Consider the following 13,794-nt stretch of genomic DNA (forward strand, 5'->3'; position numbering starts at 1 on the left):
CTAGTTAGTTTCTATTCCGAGGTGATAGGAGGCTTTGTTTTGATGTAAAGTAGAAAGCAGAAGTTACATGTGAGATGGCTGCAATCCAGAAAAATTTAATTATCCGTACTCTGGGTATTTCTTTTAAATATCGGTTGATTTAAGTTCCTATCCATTCAAGGCTATCCATATTTTTCATTCATCTTTGGTATGACTGCTGTGGTGGTTCTATCTGTATTTGTAAAAGAAATCATACAGCTAGTTTGTGGCAGTATTGTCACATGCTTTTATTTTCTGTGGTATTTAGGTCTTTTTCCTCTTTTCTTCCTCCTCTATTTCCATTATATTTCAAATTCCTGAATTTTAACTGATAAGATACTGAGTCAATGAAAACTTAAAAAAAAAATACTATCAGAGAAAGTTGCAGCCTGACCACATATAGAAGCTTTGTCAGGACCCCATGGTGTTATATTTCATTGTACACGGCAAATATTTAATTTTTGAACTTGAATTAATCAGTTTTTAAGTTACTCAAGAATTTTCTTTGAATTGACATCAGCTGATAAAGTTGCATTAACCAAGTCATTTCTAAGCAAAACTGACCACATACTGGTGCTTTTATCAGGACTCCTTGGTGTCATATTTCATTGCAGAGGGAAAATATCAAATTACTCTGATTAATCAGATAATGAGTCGGTCAGAGATTTTCTTTGAAATGCTGCCAGTTCTCAAAGTTACATTAATCAAACCACTCTTAAACTAACCTGACATCATACAGGTGATTTGTAAGAACCCCGTGGTGTCAAATTTCATTGCAGTCCAGTAAGATTTCCAACAAAACTGTTCAGCCCAGAAACCGTAAAATTAACCTTTTTTTTCCACACATACAATACATAGTTTCACTATCAAGGCCTTAAAATTACGAGATGCCAATGTGCCATGTGACAGAAACACCAATTGGCTTTAAAATCCATTGTCATAACCAAGATGGTGACAGTTAAATGGTTTAAACTCATGGTGTAACCCTTTAAAGCCTGATCTGAAACAAATGGGTAGAAAATTAATAATAATAATAATATTTAAAAATAAACAAAATAAATCAAAAGTCATTATTTGGCCCTTTAACAAAATGTAAAAAGATATTTAATAAAAATTGTTGTATATTTACAGTTTATTACCATGTGATATGTCAAAATGAATTTAGCACAAAAGATATCCACAAGGGGGCAGAAGACAAGTATCAGATTGTGTTCAACTGGGTTTTGAACTGTTTTTTTTTTTTTACCATAAAGTGATGCAAAAGGTCTCAAACTATGTATAAAATATGATACATAAGGCATTAAAGGGTTAAGAACCAGAGTCTACAAATCAACGGGTGATTTCACAGTGGCTGCATCCATCATTTTACACAGTGCAACTTCAAGGAAATATGTGTGATTCTGAGTCTAGCTCTGGACTCAACCCTAAATATTGTCATGGGATTTTTACCTCCTTTGTCCACCTGTACACCTCTTTATAATTCATTATCTACTCTTTAAATGTAAATTTTGATTTTGACTAATTATGTTTTTATTGCATTAAATGTTAATTAAATGTTCTTTCCTTTAAAGAACTGAATTTTAAACATTGCTATCCAGCATTCAAAGGCAAATATTAACACTTATATTCAGTGAAACAATTTAAAGTATTTTTATATTTAACAATGACACCTTGTTCAGTCTATTTTTGTTTAAATATTTTTTTCGCCTTTTGTTGTTCTTGTTTTTGAAGCTTTGATTTGTGTGCTAATGTTTTAAGCACATTTTGTCCTGCACAATGGGCCAAATTCTGCCCTACTTTAACAGCCCATATTTTCAATTCACAGCAGTTCATGAACTTGTACACAGTGATCATACATCATTTTATCCCTCTGTTGAGCTTACACTTCACTTTACTGAGATTATTTAGTGTTTAAAATATAAATTCAACATAAGACACAAAAAACATATTTGCTCGCATGTGTCTTTACAGTGCTTAGATTTATTGTACTGCACATCTATTATGCATCTTAGCCTAACCCCAATGGTCTGCGATACAGCAGGCGTGGGCCAAACCTCCTTTGTCCTCTCCAGTGAATCAGCCAATCACAAGCGAGAAGTCCTTACCTTGGCCAGTGAGCCAGGCTGGCAGCAGTGATTTATGAAGCCCTTTGAAATTTATGGAAAGTTGTCATGTACAAAATTAAAGGGATGCTTCACAGAGCCTTTTCCTCACCAAAATGTCATTATTACTTTGGAGAAAAAAGGGAGCGAAATGTAGGGGAAAAGTGGCTTATGAATAATTAATTCTGAACAAAGAAATAAATGCATTAATGCACAGTTAGCCTCCTTCAGGCTTTTCATCCACTTCCTGGCTGTTTTCATCTCCGACAACCAGACAAAGACTGACAACTCATTTAACTAAATGAGGCTGCTGATGGTAACAATATTGTTGTATGTTTGCATGATTTACAACAAAATTTTTGAAGGTACTTTTATGCTACTTAATTTTGACCAGTAAACATGACTTTAGACCATTTTCAAGTGAATTAAATTTAGTTCAGCTTTATTTATATAACACTAATTCACAACAAAGTCACCTCAAGGCACTTTTAAAGATGCAGTCTAATTCAGTTAAATTTATAGCCCTGTAATCCAGTTTATAATAACTGTAAGCCAAATAATAAAAAAATAATTACCTCGCTAACAAAACCAATGGATTGCATTGAATCTTTTCTCTGATTCATGCCCCATCCTAAGCATGCCAAAGTGGGTGACAGTGGAGAGGAAATACTAAACCTCCTGCAGAACCAGAAAAGCAGCCACCGGCCCCAACTGGTTGGGGGTGTTTCACAAGATGGGGTAAAGGATGACAAATGATTTCAGTTTGCGCCTTCTTATCTTTTTCAAATTCTGTCCATAATTAGATAATTTGGCATGATGAAATAAAGTACTTAGAAAGGATAAATGGGTAACACCTCCTGGTGTTTCTAAATTCTGACAGAACTTAGACAAGTTATTAATTTCGGTCATACTACACCGACAAATGCAAAGAGCTGTTTGTTTGCTCGTATTTGTTCCCGTGCACATGCAAGCACACAAGAAATACAGTAAAGTCAAATTAGGTAGATTTGTTAATCTTTCGTTAATCCAGTCATTTATAATTTATCTAAGCTGTTATATCAACAAAGTAATCAGATGCTGTCAGAATAAGAATGAATGATTTTTTCAAAAGAAGTCAAACATTAGATCTGCTGTGATCTGTTTGAAGAGTGTCGGATTAAATAATCAAGCAGGATGTGAACTATGTGAGCTGATGTATATACTGGTGTAAAATGGATTCACCACTGAACTCATTGCTTTTGTGTCTCTTTCTTTGACTTATAGCAAACAAAGCCCATCTGCATCCAGGGATCCAAACCAAAAATACGACCAAAGGGAGGGGGGTGACCACCCACAGTATGCCCCGACAGACGGCGGCATGCCCAGATCACCGTCTGACTATGGAGATAGGGACCCTCGGCGGGCTCCACGGGGCCCACACATGTATCCAGATGTAGATGCAGCACGGATGGGCTACAGGGACCGGCGGGGGCCGGGTCGCTGGCACTCCCAGGAATACCCACTTGATCAAGAGCTTGATGGACCACCCAGTGAGTATGACATCCAGCGACAACGCCAAGAGGAGTTCCAGGCACGATACCGCAGTGACCCCAACCTGGCACGCTATCCTGTTAAGCCTCAGCCTTACGAGGAGCAAATGAGGATGCATGCTGAAGTGGGCCGGTTCAGGCATGAGCGTCGCCACAGTGATGTCTCCTTGGCCTACACAGAGCAGGATGACCCTGGCCCCATTCGACTGTCCCGTCAGCATCTCACTGAGCGCCGGCCGCCTATGATGGGACAGCGCTCATATTCTGTTGATCGTTCCTCCCCAGGACCAATGGGTCATGGCCTTGGAAGTCACAGAACCTCCAACCACAGCCCCCCTACGCCACGCCGTAGCCCTGTGCTTGGGGACCAGTCGGGGGATCTGCGACGAGGAGACCTTGGAGATCCCATGAGGAGGCAGCAACACCATTTGGACCCCAACTCAGCTGTTCGGAAGACCAAGAGGGAGAAAATGGAGAGTATGTTAAGGAATGACTCTCTTAGCTCTGACCAGTCAGAGTCAGTGCGGCCCCCACCCCCCAAACCCCACAAAACCAAAAAGGGAGGGAAGATGAGGCAGGTGTCACTGAGCAGCTCAGAGGAAGAGCTGGCCACCACACCGGAGTACACAAGCTGCGAGGATGTGGAGATAGAGAGTGAGTCAGTCAGTGAAAAAGGTAGGAGCCAACACACCTCCTCACCTGCTACTTTCACTGTGTATAGATGAGTTTATTAGGCTGCAACACAAGTAACAACTTCTTAGATACTTCTTAGAAAAATCATCCATTAGAAGTTTTACTGACAATTAATCTTTCTTAAAAGAAGTTTTAATTTAGTTGTAATGTAATCACTGTTGTTGTTTGGTTTCAGTGTTGATTCTTGATGATGCTCTTGACTCAGATACTGTATAACTTTCAGATCCCCTACTATATATGTTTGTTATGTGGGTGTCAGTTTGTATTTGTTATGTTTATGGCTCATTATTTTCAGTTGTTTTTAGTTAAAAAAAAATCTTTGATAATATCAAAATGAATATAAATTGATATTTTAAAATTGAACTCATTGCATATAAAGTAATAAATTAAATTAATTAATTAAAATAATTCTTTTTTTTAAGTTGTAAAAGTTACTTATTTGTAACTAAAATTGTTTATCTATACATTTAGACTTTTGATTGTATACACACACACACACACGCACACACACACACACACATATATGTATATATATATAGAGAGAGAGAGAGAGAAAGATTCAAAACACACACACACACACACAAAACTGACAATGATGAGCCTGATGTTCGTACAAAGCACTGCTACATTTTCTGTTTATTAATGAATCCACTCTAACAGCTCCTGTGGCCTACCAGATTTGTTGTGTGAATGGGTGTTTATGTTTGTGGCTGTAGATTTGAAAGAATGTTGCACCACCGCTCTCAAGCTTTACTGCTTTTGCCGTTGTCTGATGGCAGACTTGACAATGTCCTAACAAAGCTGTTTCACACGATGAGTCTGTAGTAACAGACAGTGTTGTTTAGCCGGCTGACACAAAGAAACAGGGACAGCTCTTGGGTGAGAACATGCGGTGAAATGAGGTGAACTAAGTTAGTAACTACTGCATTAGTTAATTACTTTTATATCTTCTTGACAATAAGTTTTATACCATCTCTTATGCATATAGATGATTAAAGATAATAAATGAGCAGGGTGGGATTATATGTGTTCCTGCTGCCCAGTGACCGGGTCTGTTAGCCCTGATATCGCTACAGACATACTGTTGTGTTACTATGGTGTAAATCCTTGTAAAACAGCCTATTACTAAGTGGCAATAGAATTATGATTCCATCCAGGAAGGGAATGGCTCATGTTTGGGTAAAAAAAAGAATAATCTGCTCTGAATTTATTGACCCATATGAAGAGGAAGTTTTTACGTTTTTCACTACATATGCTGAATTAAACTTTTTAAATTAGCTCTGCGATTTATTTCTGTGACTGACAGAAGACAAGCATTATTTAGATTTGAATGAGGATTATTCCATCATCTCTGAGCCCAGATTATTGTAGTTTGCCTTACAGTAAGAAAATCTGATCATTAAAGGTAAATGTCCAACCTGCGTCACGATAGTAGTACACATACCAACCGGCAAATAGTCAGAGTAACTGAATTAAATAACATTTTGCATAGAATCAACATAAAAATCAGTTTTATAGGTGGTTAGATTCTTGACTGTTCCACATGGTTGATTTTGTCTTAATTACAAATTGATTTAGTTGTCAAACCTGTAATTAAGTCACCCTTTATCTGAGAACTGTTAAAAGCAGGACTTAAAAGGAACAGATGGCTTTAGATAAACAGGGTGACCAAACAAAGACAGAGAAAAGTACCACAGTTTGCTCTGGTATTTATTACTGGAACAAAGTGCCTGATACAAACCAGAAATGTTTATTATAAAGGAAAGTAGAAGAATTCATTTGGTCGTCTTTGTTATGTAACTATTCTCTACATTAAGAGAAACAGCTTGGCTTCATCAATACAATACTGATGTGTGAGTTTCACCATTTACAGGTAATCATGGGAGGGAAATAGGCTACTTTGAGGGACTAATGTGTTTATACTCCATCAGGTTAAACAGATTTTCTTAGATCATACTGACTGGGATTCAGTCTAAACAGCTGACAACAGTTCACCAGACGCTGGAGCTCATGCTGTAGGTTTCTTTTAATTTTGACCGTGTCTTGGTGCTAATAAATAGCATATATAGGCTTTTGTGCTTATCCAGAAAATTGTGTTAAAGATAAAACAAAAATTAAAAGACAAAGTCATCTTTTATGTGCCAGCTTTTGAGTCTTTGTCAACCAGCTTCATGAATAAGTAGCCTCTAAAACTTTTCTAATAGGTTATTAAATGAGTTTCAAGATACGTTAGGCACTTATTAGCTGCTTTTCTTGCATTCTGCGGTTCAATTTCTCCTCAACGATCTCGTTTGGCTTCAGGTTGGTTGATTATACGTTACAAAATTTAAAGTAATCATGTCATTAATATGTGCAAAAAAAGTATCTCAAAAGACTGCTTGCATGGCAACAAATGTGAGGTTCTACACATTTTTTATAGCAGACATTCGGACTTGAAAATAGTGGGACATGTTAAGGTGTAACAACAACAGCTTCATTCTATTAACTACCGTGCACAGGTGCAGAAGTTGGCTTTCCATGGCCTCCTTTAGAGGTGGTTTTACTGCAACAATCAGACCATGAGACCCTGGGGCCTGTTCCACAAAGCTGGTTGTGTTGAAACTCTGACTATGTTAACTGAGCTGAGGGAAACTCAGGGTTTTCCTTTCCAGAAAGAGAGCCAAATGCCACAACCTGAGTCTGTTACCATAGTAACTGACTCCATTAAGTAAGCCCATTTGATGGCAGTTTTACTAAAAAGAAATCCTGAGTTTCTTCCTGTCTCCTCCCATCCGAAGCAGCTGTCAGACATGGGTTGTCCGTACTAACGTGATTCCAGAGATCTATTAGCTAAATTGACACATAATGATTTACATAGAGAAACAATTTTTTCAGAACTGGAACAGAGATTTTATCATTTCCAGTTCAATATGTCATCAAACGGTACCGTTTTACAGTTACTAAAATTCTCCAGCTGTACATTTCTAATATGACACACTGTAGACATGACATGGTGTCTCAGCAAGCTTTCTGCTTTGCGTAGTGATACTTTTTTTTCTTGTAAATGGGACTTTTCTTTATAACATTGGTAGCACCAAATTTTCTTTTAGAAAGACAACAGTGTGTCGAGCTGAATATTAATCAGGATATAAAGTGAGCTGACATGTACTGTATGTGTTGAAACCGCATTTGCGGGGGTTTAAATTACTAGCTATAGAAACAGCCACTGACTATACTATATTGATCATAGTGGTTGATATACTTTAATAGGCTGTATTGATAATGGCTTTTTATTGTGGTTACCAAATCTGGGTAAAGATACTCAGAGTTGATTGAACCATCTCAAAGCAGCTGTTCTGGAACCAAAAACTCAGAGTTGCTCAGCTCAGAGTAAGTCAGTCCCGAGTTTCTTGAATGTCTGCCCTGAACAATTGACACTGTAAAACAGAGTCTGAAACACTTCAGACTCTAACCTGAAGTGCTGTTGATTGGCAATTTGTAAGGCTAGAGACTCCACTGAACTCATCCTCTGCAGCAGAAGTGAGTTTTGACCCCATGAGAGCCATTTTCATCATAACATTAATGGTTTTTGCAGCTGTATTTGAAGACACATTCAAAATTCTTGCAGTAATCTAGATCCACTGACTTAAATGTTTAGTGATTCATTACATGATATGAATTACTACATAAATATGCCTATTTACAGTACACAGCTACCTTGACACACCACAGCTGATGGTCTCAAATGCACCATGAAGGCAAAAATGTCAACTAATTAACTTTTTACAAGGCACAGCTGTTAACTGAAAATCATTTTAGCGACATGTAGTCGGTTAAAAAGAATGCGAGAAAGCTGATGACTTCAGTGTGATCTTCAGTGTAGCAGCTAGTCAAAATACAAACAGCAGCAAAAGAACATTTATTTTACATGGCAGGGGAGCAGTAAAACAGGAGCACCTTTTGGTTGTACAGTATGTACGTGTCAGGGCCTTGAGGTTTGTGCATTCAGCTTGACTGGACCATGAGATAGGTATGTAACAGCAGGCTAAGCTGGGTGTATGTCATGCTCTTGAGTCTCAAATGCCTTGAGGGGGGCTCTAAGGAAAAAAGAAGGACCTGATAGGATGGGAATGGGGAAGTTAAGGGAAGATGAGACTGGAGAAGAAAGGGTATGCCTGCTGTAATGGGCATGACCTGTGTCTGTGAGCACTGGAGACAGATTTAATGTGATGGTCCTCTCCTACTGTTTTCCTCTTTATTGATTCCCTTGACATGCAGTCTCATAATAGTGCCAAACACACAGAAAAGGAGAGGATGGCTGGCTAACTACAGCAGACAGGTAGACATTGTGTACTGACAACCTAAGTTACATTCTCATTAATAGCTTATTGGATCAGTTTTTCCAATGTTTGAAGTCCGTTGGGTTTGTAGTCTGCACATTCTAAAGCTTAGGAAATAGTCTTATTTTAATTTTGATCAATATTGTCGCTTTTTGTAAAACAAAAATGGTTAGTTTGGCTTTTTAACTCTTATTTAAAGACAAGTTAGTACTTTAAGATCCGCCTTCTTCACAGTTCTAACATGGTGCTGTATAACCTTCCTAGCATGGTGGCTATGTCTAAACATATACACTGTTTCACCCGTGCCTCTTTTCTGCTCTTACCCTATGAATTGTAGTAAAAACAGCATCAATAATTAATGATCCAATTAATAGTTTACACTGGTTTTTATTGAGCCGTCAGAGTGATGGAGAGCCTGCTGGTGGTGAACTCCGCCACAGCCTGCACTCTGCTTTCGAACTGAATCAGCACTTTGTGGGGCCTCTGAGCCTGGGCGAAACGGCAGGGCCGGGCGTAGAGTGCTGATGCTCATAATTTATGGCTGTGATGAGTTTCCTGCTCTCTGAAAAACCACACAGTGTCTTGCTGGGGATCAGTGCCCAGTCGTGCCACTGTTAATAAAGCTTCTGTGAAGGAAAGAGTTTGTACTTTCTTAAATGCCAGCATTGAGGGATGTATTTTTTTTCTTTTTTGAAACACTGAGGTGGGATGGGGAGAGAGTTGTTGAAAGTAGAAGAAAGACACAGGGAGGGAAAATGTTCAAGCAGAGTTGTCACTGAGAAGATATTCTCATAAGCTAGGTGGCATCTAAATTTAATCTATCTAAAGCCCCTAAAACAGATACATAAACATAAAGCTGCCTCAGTTTGAGGTTGTTTGCATTATGTGCATCTTCCTTCTTCTTTCTGGTATTAAACACAATTCTTAAACTCTTTGGAAATGTTATGACCACAAGGGATTGCTCAGAGGAGAGTATGCAGTATAATACTCTGATGTTATGGTGCTGACAGATTACCAGCTGAAAGGCAAAGGGGTTAATCACCGCTGTCAGCTGCAGGTTAGAGGGCCAGAGAGGCTACAGCCGGTCTGGGTGCAGCCATAATGTTTTATTATAATACATATCTAAGTATAGCAAGTACTTTTAGTGCTCTCCCAGACTGATGGATGGACAGTGATATCAAAGGGAGAAAAAGGAGAAAGGTTTGGCTGCTCATCTTTATAAACAAATCTGAATCTCAAGAAAATTTTAAGTGTGAAAAATGTTGTTTGAAAAAAATATCAATCTTTAATCCCAATTCTTTCCTTGGTCCACTACATAAGTGGTCATCAAGCAACCTAAATGCCCCATTTATTTAGTCAGGTGACCAGTACTCATTGATTCCTAAAACAAAAGAGGTATTTTACCTCTGCAAAATGGAAGGCTAGGAGCAAGTGCTTGGGCCAAGGGGAGCAAGATGGAGGATTTGGGAGCGGCCTTATATATTTTTTTCAAAACACAATCAAAGGTATGGGAAAGCTTTGGTATTCAATACCTTTCCAACTCCAGGTGAGTGCCAAGGCTATATCACTGCCATTTCTCTCTGTGTAGGTCAGCAAGTTTAAGCCTAAACTTCTGAGCCAAACTTTGTGTAACTTGGTTAAAAGGTTAAGTGTGGTAAATAAATAGGAAAAAAATGTGTAGCCTCTCACCATTTGAAGTGAAGGATGTGCTCTTTCGGTGCACTTCTTGGCCTGAAATTATCCTATTACAAAAAGATAGAAGTCAGAGCTGGAAGTGATAGTTCTTATTCAAAAAGATTAAGCAAAACCCCAGTTTGGCCAAATTTGGGTAGTTATGTCTCAGGAATAAAAGTAGCTCTTCCATTAAGGGTTAGCTTGGTGGTTCAGTCCCTCGCTTATCTAGCTATATTTATCCAAAGTGATGTTATTTTTATACAGCAGTCTTTTTCCATGGATGTGTTTTATATCTCTTCAACCTTACATACCATCATCCCTTCCTAGTCTACTTTCAAAGGTACAGGCTGTCTATTTGTTTTTGCTTTAAGGTCACACTTTCCTGATTTCTCCAAGAATGAAGCCAGATAAAGCTTGAGGGAAGTTGGTCCTGTATGGATCCATTAGGTTGTGCAGCTCTTTACAGAGAAAGTGAAGTGTGGTAAATGTGAATTACAGTTTGAGACCCAAAGGTTGCTCAAGTGCAGTGTTTTGATGTGGCTTTTCCAATGCCTTGGGCCCTATGTTCATAACATACATGTTATTTATGAAATTTGACTTGTAAATGCACACTCATAATATTTGCCAAGAACTTGGCAAAGCCAATGTATCACCTCCTTTTAGTGACTTTATCTGAGTGTCTGTAGCTGGTAGTTACTCTGAGCCAATATAGAAAACGTTTGTTTGACAGCAGTCAATCAACACAGTACATCAAGAAAGTCTAAGAAGCTTAGTGTAGATTAGAGAATCAGGGTCAAAGCTTAACAAAAGTCAGAAATGTCTTTTGAAGCCATTTTTTAACAAAGGAAGAATCCAAGATAATTTTTTATTATTTTGTCAAGGTGTGTAAAAAGACCCATACAGTCATCTGCAGCTCAGATGATCAGGTGCTGTCAAGAAATCCAAGACACAGGTTTGCCAGCAGCTGATAAAGACTGTCATTAGTCAGTAAGTTGTACAACAGAGGCTGACTTCAAATGGAGCAAAAGCAGCAAGTCATGTTTCACTTAAATCGACAGCTGAAAGATATACAAAAAAACAAACAAACAAACAAAAAAAAACAACCTGTTTGAAGAAAGACTGGTGGTCAAATAAGACAAATATTTATTTTACTACCATAACCAGAGCTATTAGAGAAGAACATCATATCAAATATTATGTGTCAATATCACAGAAGCAGATGAATAAAGCATTGTCCATGAAATGATCATTATGACCTCAAGTCAGATGATTGCAACTCCAACTCACAACTCCACCAGCAGAATAACCTCAAGCACACATCAAAACTATTTGTGAGGTGGATGATATTAGTTGTACAATCCTACCTTACAAAATGTGCAAGAAAATTAATCATATGGCAAATATGGCATCCATGTCCATAATCAGTGAAATTCTGGCTGATGCTGTGCCTTAATTCCAGCACACACTTTTATCAACAACAACACATGGATAGATCACTGGATAGAGACAGATCACTGATTGCAATTTGGATTTGTGTATGTGTGTTTTTTTTCCGCCACATTTCAGCAGAGAAATGCAAATTTCTTTTTCTTAACCGGATGGTAAATTCAAAGCAGGTACAGGTTAAGGTGTCCAGATGAGCTCCTGAGCTGTCAGACAGTGGTATTTCACTTAACACTGAGTAATATAATTTTTCCATATTTGAACTTGTGGCCCTCTTCAACTCTATAACACCCACTTTTGAGAATCATAGCACTACTTTCAATATTTTTCTCTATTTTTAATTAGCTTGGAAACCTCCTCAATCAAACTGAATGTACACATCATCTTGCTGCTCTGTATATGCACTGAGGGCAGGGCAAGTCCCATAACGTGACAGAGCTGGTTCCACAGATGAAGAACTCACACTCATTTCATATTTATTTTGTGGGCTTATTTACTCTTGATTGATTCTGCATTAACCATTGGCACCATTGGCGATAGAAATGATTGCAGTGTTTTATTTCCTCCTCTGATGGGTCCCTTCCACTTAACCATAATTGATTAAAAACACAACAAAAAAACAAACAAAATAAAAAGAACCTGCATTGCAGCCTGTCTATCTCCAGCTGTGTTGTGTACTTATACTACAGCAGAAGTTGTAATCAGAGCCTCATCTTTCAAAGCTCTCCCTGGTGCACTTTAGATTAAGGTTAGTTAAGGCAATGTTGCAATCTGAATCCCAAGTTAAACACATTAGAGATCTGCCTGCTTCCTCCAACAGATACTGCTACTGTAGGATAAGATAGCTGCTTGCTGCCTTTGTTTTTAACAAAATCCAAGCTGTGGTCTGTGTTTTAAAAATCTACCTAAAAGATTTTTGAAGAAATTATGCGTCTTCAGAAGGAGTGTTTTAAACACTATGCTTGCAGCCGAACAGCATCTTGATTACATTTTATGCATGAAACTGAGTTTTGAGGCATCATCTCACATAATGCCAAGTAATTGTTTTTGTAATAAAGCAAACAGATATGGATACACGTTATCTATCTGGTAGTTAGTTTTTATCATTAAATAATGAACAAAGCAGTTGCTTCATTCATTAAGTCTTTTGCTGTGAGTAATAGCTTCTTTCCTTTCGTTCCCCCAAGGTTTGAGATGAGGTGGCTAATAGTTGATTTAAAACACCTGGGAGAAAAAAATTACTTTAATTTACATATTTAAGACCACATTTTGCTTTCTAACCTCACTTCTTTAAAAAGAAATGTTGATCTTTGTGCCGAGTCATTGTCCATATTCACACTTTATTATGATCTGAAATTATGATTTGGTTTAACAGTTCAGCAGCATTCTTAACTACCGTAAAGCATCCCAGGATAATTCGTAATAAATCAAGCCTATTAATATTAAAATTGATTTAAAAAGTGGTGCTAAAGCCAGCTGAGATTAGGAAATTCTCCCAAAATGTCTCAATGTTCCAAACAAGGGAAGAAAACGGGTTTTTTCCTCCTCCGTGTCTAGTTTCTCTGTCGTTCATGTGTCAGAAGGGTTTTTGCTCTGGTGGGACACATTAGAAAAACTTAATCGTAAAGAATTAAAAACACAGACGTTTCCTTTCCTCGAGGTTGAGAATGTGAAATCAGGAATCTTTCTTGTTTTGCTGCCTGAGTTGCATCTTTCTTTCTCCACAGGGATCTTAGAGGTGCACATGATGAGTTCGGGCAGTATGTGAGAGCGTTTGTGTGCATAAATGAACATTTGGATGTCTGGTCTTGTGCTGTGTATGTATTATGTGTGGCTGTGTTTGCGTGGTTTGTGGTGTCCTCACTTGTCCTTTTCGCTGTCCTCTCTCGTATATGTGCACCCCCTCGCCCTCTCCCCACCTTACAGGAGATTTGGATGGCCATTGGTGGGACCATGCGTCATGGCATAGCAGCGAGGCCTCCCTAATGTCTTTGGTGAGACATGTGGAGCCCTGCC

The 13,794-nt window shown here is 38.3% G+C and overlaps 1 protein-coding gene across 33 annotated transcripts in view; it reads left to right on the forward strand.

The window, feature by feature from the left end:
• The window catches only part of rims2a (regulating synaptic membrane exocytosis 2a), a 145,318-nt gene that overhangs the window by 61,987 nt on the left and 69,537 nt on the right, over window positions 1-13,794 (forward strand). For 21 of the 33 annotated variants that reach the window (XM_041988759.1, XM_041988733.1, XM_041988736.1 and 18 more), the window contains one exon: window positions 3,384-4,324. In XM_041988759.1, the coding sequence (XP_041844693.1) occupies window positions 3,384-4,324 (941 nt within the window). Of the gene's footprint in view, window positions 1-3,383; window positions 4,325-13,704; window positions 13,773-13,794 lie in introns of all 33 variants that reach the window. The other 12 variants (XM_041988743.1, XM_041988746.1, XM_041988770.1 and 9 more) reach the window with 1 other exon arrangement.

This window comes from Melanotaenia boesemani, chromosome 6, assembly GCF_017639745.1.
Source record: "Melanotaenia boesemani isolate fMelBoe1 chromosome 6, fMelBoe1.pri, whole genome shotgun sequence".
NCBI classification, from domain to species: Eukaryota; Metazoa; Chordata; class Actinopteri; order Atheriniformes; family Melanotaeniidae; genus Melanotaenia; species Melanotaenia boesemani.